Here is a 23831-nt window from a genome sequence, read left to right on the forward strand (position 1 = left end):
GTGTTGGTGACGTAAATCACACGATTGTTGTTTCAGCTGAAATTGGCAACACTGATGAGTAACAATCACAATAACATGTATCAACAAATACTAAATTTTTGTTTCAGTGTCAGTAGAAAAAAATAATACAGTATATCATGTCTATAAAACATTTTATACATAATGTCATAAAAATAACCGACAATCTATGGTATATGAATTATCATATAATTGTTTTCTTTTATACTAAATTAAGTATTTACTAAAGTTTAATTAGATATCAATTTACAATTTATCAGTAACGGTTGAATAAAGTGATGTTTTTGCAGGAAGTCCTCACCAGCAGGATGCTTTCCCATGACATCCAGCGTATAGGCAGCACTGCCCGGCCCTGGATGCGATAGTAGTCCCCACTGTACAGGTTTCTGCTCATGCCAAAGTCAGCTATCTTTATTGTGTACTTTTTGCCCACCAGACAGTTTCGTGTGGCCAAGTCTCGATGAACAAAGTTAAGTGAGGATAGGTACTTCATCCCCGAGGCTATCTGAGTGGCCATGTAGCAGAGATTACTGAAGCTGGGGAGGAGAGAGAATAAATATTCATATAATTTGCTTGAAAATCATGTTTACATGTGTTTGCATATATTAGCCCCCTTCCTACCTCACAGTAGGTGCATTGCTAAGCAGAGCAAGATGTCCCTCTGGTTCGTGGCGGGACAAGAACTGGTTGAGATCTCCGTTCTCCATGTACTCTGTGATCATGCAGAAAGGGTCGCTGTGGATGCACACAGCTAGGAGGCGAATGATGTTGGGGTCCTTCAAACGTGACATGATCTTTATTTCTTTAAGGAAGTCATTCCTTCCAATGGAAAACAATTTGCAAGTTAAAGGTGAGAAAAATAAAAACTTCACATGTACGCTTGCAATTTCATTTCATTTAAAGGGTACAAGAAGCACCGGCACACCTGGCATTTTTATTGGCATCTGAACGGAGCATCTTCACAGCCACCAAGACGGGCTCATCTTCTGTGATGTCAAACAAAAACTCTTTATTCATAAACTCCTGCATTCCTTCTGCCTCACACAGGTGGACCTAGAAGAGAAACAGGGAGCGGGGAGAGTGCGATTCAAAACGTGACTTGTGTTTTATCTTATGCAAAGCTGTAACCAAAGCTGTAACCTGCACCTCTCCAAACTGGCCTTCTCCAAGCTTCTCTTTAAATGTGAGCAGTTTTCGTGGGAACTCCTCCACAGCAACATCCTTCCCTGACAACAGGTCCATAGTTACTGCAGGGATGGCATAGGTGTTGCTTCCAGTTACACCTTGTAGGTTTACAACATCTGCCTCTGCGTAGTGAGGGACGCCATCTTGGACTGCAAAAGAGGCAGTGGATTTAGAAGCAGAAGTGCTGGTCGAACCTGAAATGCAACATGGTAACTATAAATCAGTGCAAATGAATATAAATACTTTGAATTTGTAAGTACCCGTGTTTGCCTGCTTACTGGGCTCTTCTGTTCTCTGTGAAAACTCCGGCAGCTTACTTATGAGGCGCGAAGGTTCCTGGTAGTCTGGACCGAGAGGAAAGATGTGCTCATAGGTGGAATTAGACTCCTGTGCATTGGTTGTATTCGACTGGTTGTGGGTGTGGTAGCCCAGTGTTTCACTCTGTATTGACAAACTAGTAGTTAGTTCGTCATCCAGCATCTGACGAGAGGCCTGAAATAAAAGATATAGAGGTGAAGAAACAGAACTGATCACTTCTCAGAAGAAAGCTTCAGCTGAAATGCACAAACCGTGTGCTCACCTTCTCCAGCATCTTCTGCCACACCTGCCTCCACAGCATAATCACAATTATGGCTACAAGGATAAAGATAATGGCCACTAAACAGCCAATCAGAATGCGGGTGTTGCTGTCATCTACTTTGTGTGTGGGGTCATCTTCTGCAGTGAAACAGAGAGAGAGGCAAGAGTTGAAGATTTTGAAGTGGAGTGTGCTCTTGCAGACCAGCCCAGGCCTTTCACCCTATGACAGCTGGACGGACCTGCTTTTGAGGGTTAGTTAACATTAATTTTGTGAAAATATCCATTTACGGCACTGCATATCTAAAACCTGCTTAAATCAGTTTGTAAAATGCAAATGAAACATGGAAGTAAACAAATAATAATAAATCTCAATTGCTTTTCATTGATTGGAATAAGAAAACAGCAAAGAGACATCAGTAAGTTAAACCCTTGATAGTTTGCATGCTGTGTTGGTGCATTCATTATCACTGCCAAATGCTCAGACCAATGTCGTTGGGTGTTGCCACAGATTTTGTAACTGATAGGTGTATTATTAGTGTAAGTGAGGTGAGTATTGCACTAACCTGGTGGTGTGTTAGGTGTTTGCTCGGGTGGAGCCAGCGTTGTGTTGTACATGGCTGTGTCTGAAAGGGCAGATGGCACAGAGTTGATCGGAAATTAGCCGAGCTTGTCAACTTTTTATTAAAGCATAGTGAGAAAATAGTAGTATTTAGTATTTTTTCAGTAATTCCAGACTTGCAAAGAGAGGAAGTGGTGCCCTCAAGCACTTGGTGCTATTTGCAGAAGTCAAACGAGGGGCAGCCAATCAGAAGAAGGCAGGCTTATATGAGGCAGGAGTGAAAGCTACTTGTTTCAGACAGTGGATTGAAGAAAGGGCTGCACAAAGCCCACTATAAAATCCCAGTATGGCATAAGTATTTTTTTAACCATATGAAAGTACTTTAATCAATAAAAACACAGAGCTTGAAATGAGCATGACAGCATACAAACCTATTCTAAATACATAACAGACTAGCAGAGAGCATCACACAGCTCTCAAATGTGTACCTGACTGGAAGGTGATCTCGCTGAACAGCATCCAGGCATCAGCAAAATAGAACTGGCACTTGATGGCACTGGCCATGTGATTAGCCAGGTTGACGATGACGAAGCGGGCAGTCGGATTCTTCTCATCCGCCGCTGGGCTGAAGGAGAGTGGCGTGGCCTCCCAGTCCGAGTCAGAGCGGAAGTAACAAACCACCTGACGGAAGGCTTTGACGTGTCTCGAGAACATGTTGTTGCAGTGGACCTGAGCGGGGAAAAAGCCACCCGGTGAGATGTGTGGAGCTGAACAGTCATGGAGAATTTCAGCTTTTCTGATCACGAACCTCACCTTCATCGTGGTAAAGTTTCGTATGCGGTCAAACTCAAACATTATTTCTACAAATCCACTCGGGAAGCTCTCATTGTTCCAGCCCACGTAGTCATATCCTGGCCATCCATTGCGTTCATGACTTACTGTAAAATCGTCCAGGCCACACACTCCATCAGTCAGCTGGCCCAAGCCCTCTGTCATACTGAGAAACAGAGAGGTAGAGCATGCTTAATGCTCCGATCTTAAATTCTATGGAGCCTCATACTGAAGAATAACTGTTACTACAACTGGTTACTAAAACAGAAGTTGAAGAAACGTCTTTTCACTGCATTTAGCCGAGAGATTAAAACATTTGGGGAAGAGGTCAGTGTGACATGTGGTGTGATTAACTCAGAAGAAATTCCACTTGATCCAAAGGTATTTGTGTTTGGCTTGTAACTAAGGACGTCACTATATTTAAATTAAATAAATAAAAAAACAATACAACAATGAATCTTGAGAGTAAAATATCATGTTTCAAATGCCAAAAAGCTACAGGCATTGTTTTGAAGAGAGAACTATTATGCACTGGATAATACAAATTATATCACAATATAAATCTGAAGGGCAAAAATAAATAATTTTTGGAAAGGTTAACTAGCCCTAGTAGGAACACTTTTCATATGTTGATCCAGCACTAGGTGGCAGCATTGCATAAATCATTTTTTAATCTTTGGCTTTTGGCTTTGATATTGTAATATGGTCCATTTTCTTTTCCCTCTGCCCTTTTTCCTTGACAGAGAAAAGAAGCTTTGTGTCATGGAGGAGATTATTCACCCTACCATAACCCAAACATGAATGTCAACAAAATACTCAGATTGGTTCAATCTGGTTTTGTAACTGTGTGAGCGGGCTTGACTCAATTATTCCCATGAGGTATTGCCTAACAGTAAACCACCATGGCCCACTCACCACTGTCTGTCTCTGCTGTCACCATAGAAACTGGACAACAACATGGCAAAGGGGAGGATTGTAAGAAGGTGGATGTAAAGTGAGAGGGTTGTGTGTGATGGAGGAAAATGACAAAAAAAAACCCCAATACATTAAACAGTCACACACCTGTAGATGATCGCTCCATCATACACAGAGTCATTGAGATAAACAGGATAAGCGGGCAAATTCATCTGTTCTCCCACTGGAACGTTGTATGAAACAAGGCCGTCTGCAAAGCAAAGAAAAATTATTCTTTTCTCTTTTTTAAGTGAGAATCCCATGGACTTTTATGAGATCCATCATTCACGTCATGCAGAAAGCCTTTGTTGAAAACCACAAAGTTTGTTTTACATTGTAGTTCAGATTTTTACCAAAATGTCAAGCGTCACAAGAGACGGGTGGAATTTTCCACTTTGGTAGCAGTAATAGTCCTCGATGAAGAGGCAGAACGAGGAAACGAAGAATATAAATGTAATGTTTAGGAGCAGTATGGGAGAAACGGGACTGTTTTGCCAGCGCTGAGAAAAGAAGGACTTAAAGGAAGCACAAGGAATGAACAAAACCGACTGAATAGCACTTTTACTTTAAGACACCCCCTTAAAGCTTCTAACAAGCTGGAGGTAAAGTGACTTTTAAAAAGCAGTTGCTTTCTTTTTTTCTTTGTCATCCTCATGCGAGCAAAACAATCTGCTAACATGACCAATAAAGTCTGCTTCACAAACATTTCACTACTTCATATTCAAAACCTATTCAGCCATGCAGTATTATTTCATGCACTAAAATCTGGAAATGTTTCAACAAAGGCACCTTTTTCATGGGACTGTGTAAAAAAATATGGCAAAATACGTCAAAGGTTTATTCAATGTTGTAGTTCAATGCATTTAATCAAAACTGAAAGTGCATTTGCAGGAGTAATGTCATTAATTAACCAGCTTTTTATTGATTCATTAGCTATACACGTGAATTTTAAACAAGGATGTGTTCACATGAGCATAAGAAGCATGCAGGGTTTCAAAATAATACATCATGGCATTTGTGCCAGTTTTAAAGCTGGTTTTGGGCATTGATTTTTGCATAATATTTAAGGGAGCAGAGACAGAGAAAAAGTGCTTTAAAAAGTACACGTTGGCTCTTTTTTCACTGATTAATAAAAAAAAGTTACCATGTAAAGGGACTAAAGTGCCTATAAAGTAGATGTTTAATATTTTTCTTGCCATATACTCATTAAGGGCACCAGTGTTTTTCAGACACTGCCCTGCCTGTCATTAAAAAGCAACAGATCCTCAGCTGATCCTCTATATCTTTATGGGCTCAAAGATGAGGAGGATTTGTTGAATTGCCTTTACAGTTCTTTGCACATTATTCATTATATTTCCCACTTTTCCCTCTGCACGGTTTTCCCTTCCACCTGATCCACCACTTACCCAGCCATTCACAGCCATAGAGCTCCACTCTCATGCAGACATTCATGGAGTGGTCTGTGACTGGCATGAAGCGGACATAGCGAGCAATTATGGGCGGTTCGAGGTCCTTGAGGACAATGTCGTAGGCGTTTCTGTTTCCCTCGATCACCTGGAGGTCAAACAAATGCACTGTTATGGCAGACACTAATGACTGAGAGTCACAGAGTTTATAGATAGCAAAGCCATTGCATCACTTTAAACGCAGTCATAATAGGTCCAAGTAATGAGAGGCACTAAAAGGGTAAAATCAGTACAGCGTTATCATTTGCTGTAAAGGTCCAAATAGATATGACTGCCAAACCAGAAAAAGATGTAATTTCACCTGATTTACTGCAGAGGACAAACTCTATGGTGCATTTACCTGCTTGCCCTGTCTGTTTCTCCACGAGATCCAGCGACTGCCATCACGACTGTACTTGATCTTGTACATCTGGGCAAACTCATTACCCATGCCTCCTGCGTGACGACCTTGGGTGCCCACGAGCGTGATAAAGTGGAGGGAGCGCAGGTCAATCTGGAGGAATTCCTTCAGGTTGTCTGGCTCCACTGTTATCTCCGGACACCACGCGCCATCGCCCTCCTCAAAGTCCAACCTGGAGAAATAAATGGAGGGAGAGAGAAAGACAAATAATAGTAGATGTGCACATTAGAATTACAGCCGGAAAGGGAGCAATAGAGCAGAAACGTTAGGACTTGACAGAGAAGAAAAAGGTGAGAGGAAAGTAAAAGTGAGTTCAGTGTTGGATTTCAGTTCCTGCAGCCTGCTATGAAAACACTTTTGGTGAAAGGCTGCATCGTAAATTCATCTTAAAGTGTTAATTTCAGGCAGGGGCCTGGCACAGGAAAGACGGCGCTGGGCAAGACTGAAACTCCAGCCAGGATGGATGGGGAAAGTATATTACATCATTATCCTGATACTTACTGAGGGCCACCCAAGTTCTAGAGCAGACACACACAGAGACACACAATCATGCGGCTGTAGGTTAGAACTGATACCCCAGTCTGTGGTTAACTGCAAATAAACAGGCACAGGCACCTTGCAGGATAAACCACCCACACATATACACACACACTCACTCATTATCAGGGTACACATGCCATGAAACACGTATGTAAGAGTTTGTAGAGAGATACCTACCTGCCGTATCTTGCAGCTGTGGATTCAGACCACTGACTAGAAGCAGAAATGTCCTCATCCTGTATCTGTCCTCCTGACATCCCCAGAGGATACCGGCACACACCTGAAACACCACAACATCCATCAATTGAAATCACAAATATGCAAGCAGACAGACAAAGCAGCCTGATGTTTTCTCAGCCATAAACACCACCGAGCCATTGGGGTGCATGTGGCGGGGGGATGGGGGTTGCTGATTACAAGTACTGCTGTCAATGAGAAGCTTTTTCTCTTTACTAGCACTTGTGAAAGCAGTAATTCTCTTTTAACTTGCTGTGAGTCCACTTTTGATTATGCAATTATGAAAAGGCCAGAGTTACACAGTAGCATTTTGGTAATGACGCAAGCAGGAAAATATGATTTTTCCACTGGTTTCCTTTTTTTCAGCCTATTAAAAATTCTGATGAGGGAAAAATGGAAACCAGATTGGTTAGTATTACACAGCTTGCAGAAAGTAACTTAGTACATATACTCAGCTACTTTAGTCAGGAAATGTTTGCAGTCTAACGTTTTTTGTAATTGTGTTTATCTACTCTGAAATTGTGTATTTTTAACAGCACTCAAGTTGCTCTGTGTCTTTAGCTACAGTTTCTTTTGTCATCGGTTTTGAGTTTTTGTGAGCTCATGTTTTCTTTTGTTTTGAGCATGATTCATATTTTGTTTGGGTTTTGTTCTTCATTTTTGTTTAAATTTAGCTTTCTGTTTTATTTATTATACCTTCCTGGTGGTCCTACTTTATATTTAGCCTGTCATTTGAGTCTTGCTTTTTAGTTTGTCTTTTTGATTGGGTTTGTGTGTGTGTGTCTAGTTTGCACTTAGCTTTCTATTCATTAAGGTATTTTTTTTTAATTATCTTGTGCTTAGAAGCCTTGTTTATTTTCTGATGCTTTGTATGGGCTCTTTATGGTCTATTTCCTACTTTTGCTGTTTAAGACTGAAGTCTGTTTGCGTTCCTTTATTTGTTGAGTCTTTGTTACTGATGATTTTGGTGGCATTTATTTTTAAATTAATGCCACCTCTATGCTCCTTCTCTGTCCCTCCATAACTCTGTGTTTGCCCTTTTACTTTCAGTGTTCCTGTTTTCCTTCTCATCTCCTGTGTCAAGTTAGTTTTTTTTTTCTCGTTTAGTCTTTATTTCCCATTTTATTTTGGTCAATGTTTAGCTTTCTGTATTTTGTCTAGTTTTACTACACCTGCCCATTGTCTTGATTGTTTTCAGCTTTGTTTAGTTCCCCAACTGTGTTCTCTTCCCTCATTACCTCTTCTGTATATATGTATGTATTGTCTCAGCCTTCCTTTGTCACATTGTATATTTAGCTGTATATTCTCTGAGCTTGGTTTTCTGTATATTTGAAGTCCCTGGATTTACTTTCTGAATAACTGGGTATGGACTATCAGCATTAAATGTCCTCTTTGTGTTTGCCTTCTGTGTTCCTGTGTCTTGCTGCCTATGTTGGAAATGAATCCATATTCCACATGTGTGTCTTGGCAGAATGACATTTTAAAGAATGACAACATCAGATATAAAGCATAATGATACATATATAAAGAAGCTGCCTACATATTGATGCATTAATGAAAGAAAATACTAAAACACTGACACAGACAATTATGTTTTCATAGTGGAGTAATATTTAACTATATTACTTGGCTAATCCTAACTCAGATGTGAGTGGTTTTCTCAGTGTGACGATGTCCCCATCCAGTGGATGCGAGGGTGTCACTGAACAGTTTGATATGTGCACAATGTAAATCACACTCTCTGGCCTTTCCAGTAATCAGACCCTAACCAAACTGAACACCCACAGGAGACTGTGGACCAGTGACAGTGCTTTCCACCACCAAAAGCACTGTCATGACAGAAAAATGGAAAAATGTTTTTCCAAGCTTCCAGTAGAGCCACCCACCACCTTGGTAAGACACTCTTTATTGGGTTGTTTTCTCTTTGTTTGTCACCCATTTTTATCAGCCCTTTGAAAAAAACAGTTAGCTTTAAAAACACTAATACATTTAGCTCAACCTCAATATATCCTCTTGTTTAAAAAATGAAAGGTTTTTCAGCCCAGCTATTTTTGAATTCTTGGAATTTAGTAGAGGTTCCTTGTAGTTAGAATAATCCTCATGATGGTCTTTGCTATAGCCGGTCAGTTCACCCACTGATTGGCCACCCCTCACAAGCAGAAGGCTAGAAAAAAGCAGGTTTATGGCACTTCTGTGCTCACAGCCAGAGCTGTGTGTCTGAAATAATCATTTTTAGGACATCCACTCTCAATGAGCAGAAATCCGTTTAAAACCACTGATTAGGAGCTAAATTTTCTCAGTCTAGAGTATGTGCTTTTGTACACAAGCTTACTAACAATATATATGATCAAAATAAGAGAAACTATAATAGGTCCACTTTAAGAAGACTCAAAGCTAAATATCTCTTGGCCATGTCTTTACAAACAGCAGTAAATATTGTATCAATCTTCTAGTCTAACTCGTTCCACCTCTGTTAAACCTGCAGTCGCACCAACATATCATCACGGTATTTTTTAACTTGATAAGAGGACCACTTCTACTTAAGTGTTTCTTTTTAAGCAGGAATTTCCTGGGAGACTGTCCACCTCCTGTACTTAAATCAGTTATCACACTGTTAAGCAAACGTCTCCCCTAACTCTCCCCAGACCCTCCGCAGTGCTCGACGGTGATGAAAATTCAAACTCGTACTCAAACATTCACCAGACAGAAATATTTCATTCCCAGCTTCTGTCAAGAAACCTGAAAAACTTGATGGATAGTGCTGGACGAAGGGGTGGGGTAGTGCTGTGGGAGGACTGCACACATATGCATGCGCATACACACACGACTACACACTCTGTGCCCTCAAATTGTGGTTCCTTATTGAAATAATAAGCTGTATCCATTCGGTGTTTCTGCCAGTGAAAACAGCACTGGTATCAAGCACATGAGGATTGAGTTATTCTATGCATGTGTGTGTGTGTGTGTGTGTGTGTGTGTGTGTGTGTGTGTGTGTGTGTGTGTGTGTGTGTGTGTGTGTGTGTGTCTATGGTCAGAGTGACTGGTGCCCCCACTGTGCGGTCAATAAAACCATTATGCCCATCGTTTCCTACATGGCCCTCCACCCCCTCAAGCTCCTTTCTTCCTCTCTCCCCTGTGTCCCATCCTGTGTGGTCCCTCCTTGCTCTCCTCTGACCATCTGAGTGGTTAAAAGAGATTAAAGTTAACAGCATGCTTTACAAAATCTTCATCTCATTAAGACTCAGTGAGCTAGAGGCTAACTGAGCGTGATCCAGCCAACATGGCATCTATTAACTTTTATACGCCTCTGAATGAATTAAGTGATTTATGGGTGTTTTCAGAGGCCAAAAAAGGGGCACTCTTGACAGGTTGGGAGAGATACTATGTTTGGCTCCTAGACTAATTCCACCTAATAGGATATGACCACCATGCAACCTGTTTTGAACCATGTATGAAAGAGTCTTTGAAAAATTTGATTTCTGCATGTGTGATAGCATCAGGTCGCAGCCTTTAGCTAGGTTGGAGGTGGAAGTTAAAGGGAGTCTGATCAAGTTCGCCTGGCCCCTTGTTTCACAAAAAAACCCTTTGAGAAGATGCCAGCAAGAGCTTGAGGTCCAAGGCCTCCTGTGTCCTCCTCTTGCTCTTTATGTCTCCCTGTTATTCTTTCTTCCTCTGATCCTAATCTCCTCCAAATATTTGCTTAATAGTCGAGATGGGGAGACGCCTTACGTTTTGGAAGTTGGAGCGCGCACAGATACACAAAAGAGCAAGAGTAGATGAAACCACAAACACGCATGAAAGCTTCGTTTTGGCAGTGACACGGTGAAGGAAGCACAAACAAAAACTCTTCCAGATGTCTACATTTACCTCCTCTGACCTCCTCTCATCTTGTCCTCACTAACCTTTGCTGCCCTCCTCACTCCATCCCGCATCATTTATCCCCTACTGTTTATATCCCTCCCCTCCTACAATTTCTCTCCATGCACCAGATCGCTGTGGCAATAAACAGACCACATCAACCAAAACCATCCTACTCGTCTCATGTTCCAAGTAAATTAGTGGTATCCTTAGATGCGTAATTACAAAACAATTTCAGGTGCTCGAACTGCACGAATGACAGCTGGAGTAAAGGGGAAAAAATAATCAAACCTCCTTCAAGATGAACTGCAGAGATGTGTAATACACGAATCCCAATCCAGTCAAAGAACTACACTGTTTGAAAACAAACGATGAATAGTAATCACTGGTTTCAGACTGACATGTAGCTGAAATCTGTCCTTTTGTGGCAGCTCAGTCCAGCTAGATTAGGGGGTTTGAGGTGGTTGGCGCTCCCGCACTTTTGAATGCCAGTAGAGTCTCGTTCGCACAGAGGTGAAGAGTGTAAACAGACACTGAGGTGGAGAGTGAGTGAGCAAAGCACAGCAGCTCTTGTTATTTACTTTAACTGTCTCTGCTATGAAACACAGTCAAAAGTTAAGAGAATACTTTCAGTGACCATTTTGAGGTGAAATTGCCCAAGACGCAACGAATGAAACAGGAGCCATTATCAGACCCTTTAACCACATCCCAGAGAGAGTCAAAGCGAGAAAGAGGCGGGTTTCAGTACGCCCTGCCGGATGTGTGACCGCTCTTCCAAATGTTGGTTTTTGCTGTGTTTATTTATCTACCCGACCCACTCAGAGGTGACCCCCGGGGTGAGTTGTGGGGGCAGTCCAGTGTGTGCATTTGGATGTATGGACACATACCCCACTCCCCTTATGTGCACACCCACCACCACCATCACCACACCACAACCCATCAGGCTTCACATTGAGCTGCGCTATCTAAAAATATCCCCCGTGAAAAAAGGTGGAAAAATACTTGCCTTGTGTGGTGGAGGAATAAAGAGAGAGAGCGATGAAGAAGCAATGGACCAAACCTCTCGCTCACCTCTTGATTTTTACCGCACCCTGCACTGAAAGGCAGACTTGTTCTTTAGCTTTTGCAGTTCAACCACTGACTGCACAGACACACACACACACACCGCAGTCATGAAAGTTTATGTTCACATACCTGTCCCTTATGTGTCAGTCATGTTTTGGTTTCATTGCCTATAAATAAGCTGTCTGCTTTATTGTATCTCCGAGACCATGACCATGTAAACTTATAGCAGCCACTGTGGCCACAAATGGGAATTTACATGGTTATGGCTCAAGTCAGTCACCTAAGTCAGTTGCTTTAAAGCTGAATTAATCAATATTTCTATCAAAAAATTGCATGTGATATGAAAGGTTTGCTGTGCATACCATTTTAGCAGCTTCTGGGTCAATGGTGGGCAATTAATTTCCCCAAGGACACACATTAGAAACTGGGGCTTTAGTGGAAGTTTGCACCGGAAGGTTGCCGGTTCGAGCCCCGGCTTGGACAGTCTCGGTTGTTGTGTCCTTTGGCAAGACACTTCACCCGTTGCCTACTGGTGGTGGTCAGAGGGCCCGGTGGCGTCAGTGTCCGGCAGCCTCTGTCAGTGCGCCCCAGGGTGGCTGTGGCTACAATCTGGCTTGCCATCACCAATATGTGTGTGAATGGGTGGATGACTGGATGTGTAAAGCACTTAGGGGTACTTAGGGACTAGTAAAGCGCTATACAAATACAGGCCATTTACCATTAGCATCCAGGCTGTAAATATAAACCATTAACCAAGTTATTTGACTATAAGCTTCTTGATATTTAGGTTGCAGCAGCAAATTTGCAAAGACTGGCATTTAATTAATTCCTCACCTCACATAATTTATATTCTTATTGTAGTGAAATTCACTTTTATAAGCTCTCAAATTCGACTGCATTCATTCATTCAAGACTTAAACATCCTCAAAAGAAGAAGCCCACACAATAATAGTACTGCCCAATATTTGGATGCTCTGCCCTGGCCTGTGCTCGTGTCCACACTTCCTCCCCGCCCTCCTCCTCTCTCCACAGTGAAATAAAGTTCGCCTACTCACGATTAAAATGGGAAAAACAGGGATGGTATAACTCCATTGCTTGGGAATTTTAAACAGGGGAAAGTTGGCATCACTCAGCATCTTAGCTCCACTAAATTCAGCAGTGAATATTTCCACACAGTGAAAAAACGACTCACTTCTCAATGCAGCACAAGTAAAGCATTAGACAGAATTATAGGTGGATATGTCCTGCTTCCGTTTATTACAGCAGGTTGAGATTTGAGTTTTTAGCGGAGGACAGTGACAGCGGATGTGAATGCTTTAAACAATGGTTTGGATCAGATTTTAAACGGGATCAAATGTCTTAAATGGTGAACTTGTTGAACGCTGACAACGATCAGATACACAAACAGTCTTTTCCTTGACTTATAAGTGGTCAGATACTGGGAATTGCACACCCCACAGACACACACACACAAACACAGAAATGGTGGGGAGAAAGACAGAGCCTATTTCAATGGACTTTCCTGCTGTCAGAATGTCTGGTATGCATTAGCCACAGACTCCAGTGGGATAGCTGGATCACAGCATGCGTGTGCATGCGGGTATATGCATGCAAGCAGGCGCACAAACACGCACACATGCATTCACTCACTCACAAAAACAAGGAAAGAAGACAGACAAGAGGGAGAAGCTTTAACAGAGTCAAACACTCAACGTGTAATTGAGAAGATGTCTCATAAGACATGTTTGAAAGTTTTGGTACTGAATCCTGAAAAGGCTTTCACATATGGCTATATAGGTCAGAAATGCAGCTATTAATAACTACGTATGAGGAAATGCTTGAAAGTAACCACAGCATGCAGGCACTATTTTACTTATACTCCTTGACACCCTTTGATCTCAATTGCAACCAGGCTGAATTTATTCTGTTGTCTTTGGATTGATGAATAAATGAGTGCCAGAGTGAGTCAGGTTCAAATGTGCGTTTACCTGTGATGTGGTTGTGTAAGTATTTGTGTTTGCCTGTGCAGTTCAGTGGTGAGAATGAGAAAGAAACATGTAGAAAACAGCTGTTGTTTAAAAAAAGGAAAAAGAAAAGTTGTGTTTCTTAAAAAAATACTTTGGTTTGGTGGGTTTGAAAAATGTAATGTTTGTAGTTTTGTTTCAGCAGTGTCCATTTGAGAGAGCAGAAAACCCCCAGGCCTGTCATCATGACCTCATGTTTGCTTTTACTTTCATACTTTCTCAAAATAAAATTGGGTTTACGGTCTTAAAATGCTGCAGAACATCATGTAAGAAAGTTTTATTTTGAAAGTGGAAGTGGGGTGTAGAAAGGCTGGAGGATGTGGAAGTGATGGGGCACTTTTTTTTTTCCACTGTTGTTTTTTTTTTTTTAACATTTCTTGGCAGAGCTGTCGGGATATAACCTGTAAACCCTGTTTTGAACTTTTCTGACAAAACCATTATTAATTACTGTTATTAGATCTGAAATACTGTGGCATATATGTCATTCATTATTCTTTCAACAATAAAGAAAACTGAACCTGATGACAGAAGCTTTGAAACTGAAATCATAAACAGTAGCCAGCTCGAGGTTTTTACTGGCAAATATCTGCTGCATTTCTACAATTTCAACAATAACTAGAAAGCTCTCTTTGGTTGCTTTTTGACTCAATCTTTGCCCATTAAATGTTGCTACCCCATTTCCTTGTAAAAAAAAATTATTGGTCCCTTTTCATTGACATCACAAAAACCACACATACATTGAAGAGAGAGCTGGAGAAAGGCGTGCATGCTGGGATCAAAGAGGCCAAACCAGAAAGAGAGGACCACATGGCTCCCACAATGCAGCACTTATCCAAAATCTGAATCAGTTGCAGTCTGGACTGTTGGGCTGCAGCACTGAGTCCAAAAATCCCTACTCAAAACTCACAAAAGTGGTTTTATAGTATTCACAAACTCTTGAATATGACCTTATTACACCCTCAGACACCCAAGGACAGAAAAATGGGAGCTCAACACAGTACGTCATCTCATTTTGCACACACCTGGGTTGACCTGTGACGTGACGCCTCCTAACAAATAGACAAGGATGAGCAGGAGGAAGTGAATGTCCCACAGGTGCTTCATCCCAAACACGTGCAAAGAGACAGACTTCCAACCTGAAAGACAAGATGGAAACAGCGGGTTATGCAAACACCTGAAAGACAGTTTCATAAACTCGGGGATAAAACTGTGAACTCTTTGGTGCCTGCAGGATGACCAGATTACATTTTGTACTAACTCCTCCTGTATTCATGGGAACAAAAACATTTGTTTAGATATATAAGAGGAAAATGGCAGTTTAATTGGAAACATGTTTTTATTTCACTCAATAAAAAACACAATAACTGCCACCGAAAACTGGAATTTCCCTTTATTTAGAGCTTTATCGCTCTGTGAAAGAGCTATTAAAATCTAACTGTAGGGATGTTTAAATTTCAGCCAAAGAAGACAAAATAGTCTCAGTTAAAGTTGGGTTTTTTTATGATTTTACATAATGCACACTAATTATAGGAAGAAATGAGGAACGAATAAACGAAGGGACAAATTATGAAGCGAGGGGGAAAGAGACGTTGAGGCACTGAGTCACAGACATGACCTCAGCTGGAAGGCCGCACAGCCAACCAGCCGCCTCCAACTGACCAGTCCATCCAACAACAGAGAGAAACACCTAGTTTCAGCTAGTTTCTCACCAAATCCAATTCATAATCAGCCTTTATTTGTAGCACTTTTTAGATTACATTTACAAATGCTGTGACTGTGCAAATGTAAAAGTGCAAAAAGTGATGAAAGAGATCAGTGAAATGCCAGCGTGCTTGATCTTTTTAAAGGAGACTATTAAAACTCTGAACAGCTTCGCCAGCATTAGCAAAAGCTTCCACTTATGTTTCCGCACTAAATTTGCACATTCCTGATCACCGTGTGTCTGCTTGAAGAAATCAGAACTTAACACCTGAAGTCTAGTTTTGCTTTAACATTTTACAGCGTAGAATACTCTACACGCTGTTCAGCTGTTTGGTAGTAGAGGAAATCAATAAAGCAAGGTTATCTAAACTAAAACACACGTGATGCAAAGCAAAACTAAGAGAACATTGTGGGAATTTTCATAAAGAAACATCACAGTGAGTGTGTGTGTGTCTGTATCGAACATTTCCTGGTCTTCGTCTCGGGCCAAAAGCAACATATTCCTGACATTCTCCCACTGAAATAACAAAAGGAGCAGCAGTCTGGTCAATGAAACAGAGTTTCACCACAGTGCAGGCCTCTGTTCATTTTATTTCATGTTCAATCTGCTGTCATCTGTTTCAAGATTTGCTGAAACTTCAGTTTGTCCAAATCAAACATATATGCGGTACAGGATCTGTCCGCCTATAGATACGCCTGCACTGCAGCATGTGTTTCTAAACATTACCTGACTAAGACGCACACAGGAACAAGAAGTGCACTCAGATTGGACATTAAATGTGCAGGTAACGATAACAGGTAACGATAAGATAAATTCAAAGATAGTGAGCACTCCTCCTGTGTTTTTCATCCTTCATTCAGCTCTGTCACCTAAATCAAACAGTGTATTTTCAGTTTTGAGGATAAATGAGGAGTGTAAGGCAAGGCAAGTTTATTTATATAGCACAATTCAACAACAAGGTCATTCAAAGTGCTTTACAGAGACATTAAAAAACAAAAACAAATAAAAAGCATGATTTAAAATTGATTAAAAAAACAGTAGATAAAATCAGAACAGTTGATAAAATCAGTAGCTAAAATGTAAGTTTTGAAATTTAAGCTTAAAGTGTGGATTTGGTGTTTTATTCAAATGCTGCTGAGAACAGGTGAGTCTTCAACCTGGATTTAAATAAACTGAGTGTTTCAGCTGATGTGAGGCTTTCTGGGAGTTTGTTCCAGATATATGGAGCATAAAAGCTGAATGCAGCTTCTCCGTGTCTGGTTCTGACTCTGGGAACTGATAAAAAACCGGATCCAGATGACCTGAGGGATCTGGAAGGTTCATACTGGGTCAGGAGGTGTAATATAGCTTTGTAGCCCTGAGCTTACACTGTTTTTACAAGAAGTTTAGAATCGCGCCTTATGTTTAAGAACAAAATCCTATCAAAATGCTTGATTTAGCATTAGTTGTATATTAGTTATGAATTCTCTGATTGCTTGAGCACAGAGAACAGAGAGTCCACCCAGTGCATGTTGTGAAACTTATTACACCCTGACTTGCCTCTTTCATTGTACCTTCACACATAATCTCATTGCTTTTTCTTACTGCTATTTCCTGCAGCTTCATGTTACGGCCATTTCCCACTGAGACGCTTTTGCTAAGCTTAATTCCTCTTGGCATTTCGTAGCTAATGAAACACAAACACCTGATGGCTTGCGTGTATGTGGCAGTCAAAAATGTGTTTACCATGTGCTGGAGAACATTTATGTAAAGACTGCCTGTATTGTATGTCGGGGAGGAGAACTGACTTTTGGTTATACATTTGGAGACTCTCAAAGGAGCATACCAGTGTGTTTGCGTGCAAACATACATTTCACATTACTGCTCACCAACTATCAGACAGTCTGGAGCGCTTTAGATCTAAACTTAAATATGTGGACTGACAAAACTGAGCACAGAGAGGCTGAATCCCCAGACCATGTCTCCTGTTGATAATTGGTGGTCCCCTGAGTTGTAATCAACAGATCAAAAGGCCAGCCTCTGAAACACCTCCAAAGCACTATCTCTAAAACTAATGATCAGATATACTTTCAGTAAGCGAGCAAAGCACGCTGTAATCACAGATGACTCCTGTGGATAAAGACAAACTTGAAAAACCTGCAGGTTTTACACAAATAAAGGCGGGGTACATTTGACAAACACAAAAAGTGAGTCTGAAATGTCTTTAAATGACAACAACACCAAGAAAAACATGTTTTAAATAATAGCTTTTTATTCTCTTGCCAAAAGTAAAATGTCTAGCTTTCATTTGTTTGTTGTATGGGGATGAGAGGCCCTTTAAGATGCTGGAATTTTGCATGTTCGCTCCATGTCTGCATGGGTTTTCTTCAAAAACATCCATGTTAGGTAAACTGATGATTCTAAATTGGCCCTGTGTGTGAATGTGAGCATGCATGGTTGTCTAGATCTCTGTGTTAACCTTTCAGAAGACTAATGACTGACACAGGGTGTACCTGTGCAAGTCATTTGTGTACCTAGGAGTACCTGATGTACCAAGGATAGACTCCAGTCCCACCACAACCCTGAATGGATAAGCAGAGGAAAATGTATGGCCTATTATTTATTAAAGTTTTTAACTTTTTCTCAGCTTTAAACATCATTTTTTTAAGGTTTCCTCATATAAATATTCCAAAGTTTAATCAGTAACAGCTTCAAAACTGCAATTTGAAAATGAATACATTTGGACTCTGCTGCTCTGGAGAATTTGGGCAATAAATTTCCTTATCACTCACTTGATACAACTGAACTTCCCCTAAAACTCATTACATCTTTACTCTGCGAATGTGATACAACAAAAATGAAACACAAATAATCATATAACTGTTTAGTCAGTTATAAAAACCCCAGCTCTGTTTTTACAGCAGACGGATCCTAATTCCCGATTCACGGACCTTCAGAAAGTTAGAAAGTGTTGAACAACCACAGATCTCGACATAATTTACTTTAAGATTTAATTGCAGAGGTTTGGAAAGTGCTTAATATGGTAATAAAGACTACTGTGAAAGCTCAAATTGTAGTAAGAACACCGGGAATCTGAGTGAAAAGACTCGGCTCAGCAGCAGCCTGGATAAACTACGTATGTTGTGACAAAATCAAATCTAGAAGGCAAAAAAATGTAACTATAAAGTCTAATCTATAAAAATTAAGCCCGTTTTTTAAGAGTTGTTTGCTTCCCCGGAATACAGCTACACAACTTCCAGGTGTGTTTTCCATACCTGTATTAATAAAACAGCTTTTATTCCCTGTTATAGTAACATCAGATCAGTCCACAGTGCTAAGAACCCAGCACAGGTCCACATTTCTGGAAAGTTCTCTCCGCTCTCCTCTTACAGGAACACGGCAGGAAAAACTTATTCATATCCTATCTCCGTTTCAAAAGGTATCCTTTCCAGGGATTTTTCCTTTGCACTTCCAAAGAAAAATTTCAGACTTTCATATGAAAAAAATAAAGAAAAACAGAAAGTATCTCATTAAACTATTACTAAACCATGTAATATGATTAAAATATAATTGGTGAGTAATTTTAAAGTGTACTATTATTCATCATATTATGTATATTTAACATTTTCCATAAAGAGAAAATTAGCTGTCTCATTTCATGATGAAATACACAAGTAGCAATGGTGAAGTAAAAGACGGGGAAACTGGAGACCAGCTGCACAAACCCTTCAGAGGTGAATTTATTCTGATAGCTCCTGAGAGACACCACAGGAAAAAGTTAGGAGAGCTGGGTATACACAGACACCCCCACCTGTACATATGCAGAACAACCTCCAGGCCCTTTGTTATTCAGCCTGCTGGAGCACACACGGGATTCAAATTCTCTGAGGTGAAAATGGAAATAGTGTCCCCTTCCAGGTACGATATGTCTGCCATTTTCCTGCTAATTAAACAATCCTTCAACACTAGCAGGCAGAGTTTGGTTTGGATATCACTGGTCTGAGGTAAAGTCTGCTCTCTACTGTGACGATGGCGCCCAGGTAAACCGGGTCCAAATTTGGCCTGCATTTTTCACAACATGCAATCCAGTGTAAACAGCGAGACTGAGAACCACGGGAGGGGAGAAACGAGGTGAGGATGGAAGCACAAAAGAGGTGTTGGATGAAAAAGGGCTATGATTCCATAGAGGACATGTCAACTCATAAACGGAGCTCTGAGGAAGAAGGAAAGCAAGATGAATTATAACGAGCGTGTTTTACGGTTGTTGTCATGGTGTAGTTCTTAAAGTGATGTCCAGAGGCCTCGCTTTGGGATCGGTTATATGTAAAAGATGGATGTAGCCACCGTTACATCACCCATTAGTTAATGAAATCCTGTTATGAACTGTTAGGGTGATCATTTTTGCCAATTTGCTGCAATTTTGGTGTTGTAACCACACTGACGACTGAGAGGCGGGTCTGACTGGGAAACTGAGGGATAATGCACCTTGCCAAACACAAGGTGGACTCCACAAATAAAGGTGTGCTTTTGGATATACCCTTTTACCCTATTAGGGGCTGTTTTCTTAGGAAATTATTATTATGAAGTGTTAAACTTGTTAAAATGTTTATAAGAAGGTCTAGGGCCATTTTTCTTAGATCTATAATCCAGTGTATTTTCTCAACATGGCCACAAAAAGGTAAGTTTAAGACACTTTCACACTTTTGGAAGGAACATACATCTTTGATATACAGTTTGTAGTCTGGTACTGTATTTCTGATCCTTCTTGCCTTATAACTTTCTCACTTTGAACATGACTTAGGCATATCCAAGTATCTGTGTGCCGCCTCACGTTTTAAATTCATAGACATGAGAGAGTCTACACCTCTGATCACCTATCTTTTAAGACAGCTAACCTTCAGGAAAGTCTATACCGGTGCAAGGCCCGCTCAAGGTTCACATTTCTGAAAATAAACTGCGGACACTTCCAAAAGCTTTCAGAAAAAGAACAAAAAATAAACCTGAGCAGAAAGTGTATAAAGCAATCAAAACAAAAGGCTTTAGAGTAGCAGGCATGACACATTTCAATGTGTCCGGGGAAACTTTCCTGTTACAAGTTATTCTGTAAAAGCATACAAATCTATAGTAAAAATATAGTCCAAAGAGGCCACAAAATTTAGGAAAAAAAGTCAAATATATGACTTCACCAGTTTATAATTGTCAAGAGTGACAAGATACATAACAGAGTGGTGAGTTTCACATCAGTTCCACCTTACCGAGCTGTATCTCCAGACTATAAGTTATAAATGCCGAGGCAATAGCTCAAAAGGAAAATTGGCCTCATTTACTGTATTCCAACTCCAAAAGTTTCCTTTTTCCCTGAGTGAAAATGTTTAGCCATCGGTGGGATGAAGAGTCCCTGAGGATGGCCTTTTTTCTGGTTTCATATGCTGCCATAGACATAACTATTTAGCATATAAAAAACAGAAAGCATGGAAATTTCTTCTTTTAAATACATCTGTGTGCCTCCCCTAGGACTGCAATCATCCATCCATCCATTCGCTTCCGCTTATCCTTTTCAGGGGACTGTAAACATAATATGCTAAATGTCATAATGGAGTGCTCTATCTTCAGTCACAATATTAGGCAAGAACCCGATTTTCAGCTGAGGTTAAACTCATCTGTCATTATTAGTGTCATTTTGAAACTCTGATTGTTTATGAAGAAACTTGTTATAATTCCACATCATCAAGAGTTACATTTACATACATATTCCCCATGCAGGAAATCATGACCGCGAGGGGCCTCACCCTCAGGTCGGCTGAGACACAGGCTTACATGTTCAGCCCCTCATGGATCGATAAGTTAGCCCTCCTGGTGAAAAGAATACTTTGACATGTTGGGAGACATGTTATTTTCCCTTCCTGCAAAGACTTAGATTAGACGATAAATACTTTTCTCCTATGTGTCTCTTTACAAAAAGCTGCTGTCAGCCACTGGTTATATTAGCTTAATCTAATCTAACTTGTTCTGTTTTTCTATTTGCATAGATGTCTTTATAAGTGTGAAAATTGGGTGCTAGCAGGCCAGAAAAAGGCTATTTGACTCCCCAGTCTTGAGTGTTTATCCTATGCTAAGCTAAGTAGATACTTGCAGTAAATTCCTACTGAGCTGTGCGTTCACATGTTCTCCAGGAGGATGAATTTCCAGAGTCAGAAGGTCATTCTTCTGACGTTGTGTTCAAGTGCTTTAAGTCAGAAAATGGAAATAACATGGATGCTACAATGAGAAACTGTTTCTTGCATATAATAAATAAAATAGTTTTACTTGAATTGTTTATGTATTCACTGATAATAAGCTTTCTAGCTAGTCTCAGACAGTGTAGATGGATGGCAAGTAATGTTACAATCTAATACAGTACTACAGATTAAATGATACTATAAAAGTGGTCTGCAATATGTGAATTTCCACGATTGACCAAAAGCTGCTATAGCCAACAAAACATTTCCTTTCATACTCCGCGTGTGCTTTTATGACGTCAAGAACTCGGCAAATCATGTGCAGAACTTGGAAAAGTTGTTGTTCCAACTTGAGGGGGTGTTTTGGTGAACTTTTTCCAGCCGGGAACCTTTTTTTTCCCGATTATTCCAACACCAAATGAATCCACAAAAGAGCTGGATGTCCTCAAAACAGATTCAAATGCAATACTTTAGCACCAATAATGAATTGTTATTTTCCTCTTGACTTACAATATAGTCCAGCATAACAGCTATTTATACATACTGTCTTACCAAGACTCAAATATGATAGAAAACGTGCTTTAAATGTTCCTGCTCGCACTGGGAGTTTTTGGGTTACTTTACATTTTACACAAAATCTTACATGCTAGAGGCTAGACCCCACTCAGGACAACATCTATGGCCAAAGCTATTCAGAGTTATTGCATGTTAGAACAGACATTATGTTTTTTAGAAATAATGACTTTCAGCCTCTGTGATAGGGCTCTAGCCTTTGATTGAAAACAGGTTGTTATAAACCAAGCGGTGATCAGCAGCAAGCAAAGTTTATTATCTAGCTGGAGCAGAACGTTCCTGAATGGAATAACTGTTTGCTCAAATTTCTGTTTCTGGGGTCGATATCAGGTCTCTCTTGGCTAGTTCAGGAAGTGGTGAAGGACAGATATTCCACTCAGAAACCCACAAGGCCGCAGAAAGAAACACACGCACAGCACACACATTTTTTAACCTGAAGGACGTCTTAAATACCTTTGAGGTAAACTGATGAGTCTGGACAATTCAGAAGAATAACTATTCAACCTAAATATTAAGGCAGTCTCACAGGCGCTCATGCACTGATTGCAAAGTCCTCCTGCAGAGCACTCACATTGCCAAAGAAAAAAAAATGCACAGGGATTTTATTTTGTTTTCCCAGGCTTTATATGTTTGTGTAAATAATTTAATTTGCTCGGGAGTAACGGGCAAAGCACACAGAGTAACACTGGTGCACCAGGGCCTGCAGCCTGGGAAAAACTGTAAAGTCAACACACAGGTTTACCTGGCTCTACTCCCTGCCTCTCTCACATACAAACACACAGCAGCATCAACATCTGAGGTTTTACAGGATCCCTCGCATCCCAGGCGAGGCTGGCACGGTTGAGAAAGACTGAGAATTTCACCATCCAGGCACCAAAAACTGTCCTGCCAATATCAGTGGCCAGACAGAAGAGGAGGGGGTGAAGGAAAGCACAAAGGCCTGAGGCTAGGGAGGCACTTAGAAAATTATATCTTCTGTTTTATAATCACAACGCTAAAACACAGGCCATAATTTCTGTCAAACTGTATGACTTCACGTTGATTAAAATATGAAATTTAACTACAGTGCTTTTAGAAAATAAAAATAACTGCATGACAGGTTAATTTCCAGGGTAAACACATTATAATGTCACTGCTCAATTCTCGCTTTTCCATTTGCTCATATTTTACTCTGCTTCCTAGATATCGCCCCTTGTCCCGACTGACTGCACAAAGGCTCTTGATTTAAGAAGCACAGGAAGGATGGAGCGTAATCTTATGCTAATACTAAGCCCACTAACATACGGCAAAGTGGCATGTCTTGATTTATGAGATGAATCGTTATCAGTTTGCCAAATCTGAACACATTTTAATGGCCACTAAATCATTTTGATCTTATGAATAAAACAATAAAACACATCTATTAGCTACCTTGTATTTTTAAACTGGGTTTTGTTGGAGACCTGGAATGTAATGGAGCCTGTCTTTAAAGCACTTCTATTGTTCAAATGGTATCAATAGTAGACTGAAGTCTGAAGCCCAAGATTTGGGCTCATAAGGATTACTTACACACATGCTGATCTCATTATCTATTATTAACTTTGGTCAGATTTAATATGAGTAAATACATAAGGCAGAAAATAAGAAAATGCTTAAAAGTCAAC

General features: G+C 40.4%; 1 protein-coding gene across 2 annotated transcripts in view; it reads right to left on the reverse strand.

Moving 5' to 3' along the window:
* Positions 1-23831, reverse strand: part of ddr2a (discoidin domain receptor tyrosine kinase 2a) — a 31613-nt gene that overhangs the window by 2836 nt on the left and 4946 nt on the right. Inside the window, exons 2-15 of one of the 2 annotated variants that reach the window (XM_080877384.1) lie at positions 14739-14852; positions 6710-6812; positions 5933-6164; positions 5533-5680; positions 4235-4337; positions 3155-3338; positions 2830-3070; positions 2346-2405; positions 1784-1920; positions 1482-1695; positions 1165-1397; positions 944-1071; positions 640-837; positions 320-554 (exon numbers count right to left, since the gene is read on the reverse strand). In XM_080877384.1, the coding sequence (XP_080733510.1) occupies positions 320-554; positions 640-837; positions 944-1071; positions 1165-1397; positions 1482-1695; positions 1784-1920; positions 2346-2405; positions 2830-3070; positions 3155-3338; positions 4235-4337; positions 5533-5680; positions 5933-6164; positions 6710-6812; positions 14739-14820 (2298 nt within the window). In that variant the 5' untranslated portion in view covers positions 14821-14852. Of the gene's footprint in view, positions 1-319; positions 555-639; positions 838-943; positions 1072-1164; positions 1398-1463; positions 1696-1783; positions 1921-2345; positions 2406-2829; positions 3071-3154; positions 3339-4234; positions 4338-5532; positions 5681-5932; positions 6165-6709; positions 6813-14738; positions 14853-23831 lie in introns of both variants that reach the window. The other variant, XM_080877385.1, reaches the window with a different exon arrangement.

Source organism: Rhamphochromis sp. 'chilingali', assembly GCF_963969265.1.
Source record: "Rhamphochromis sp. 'chilingali' genome assembly, chromosome: 3".
Classification (NCBI taxonomy): Eukaryota; Metazoa; Chordata; class Actinopteri; order Cichliformes; family Cichlidae; genus Rhamphochromis; species Rhamphochromis sp. 'chilingali'.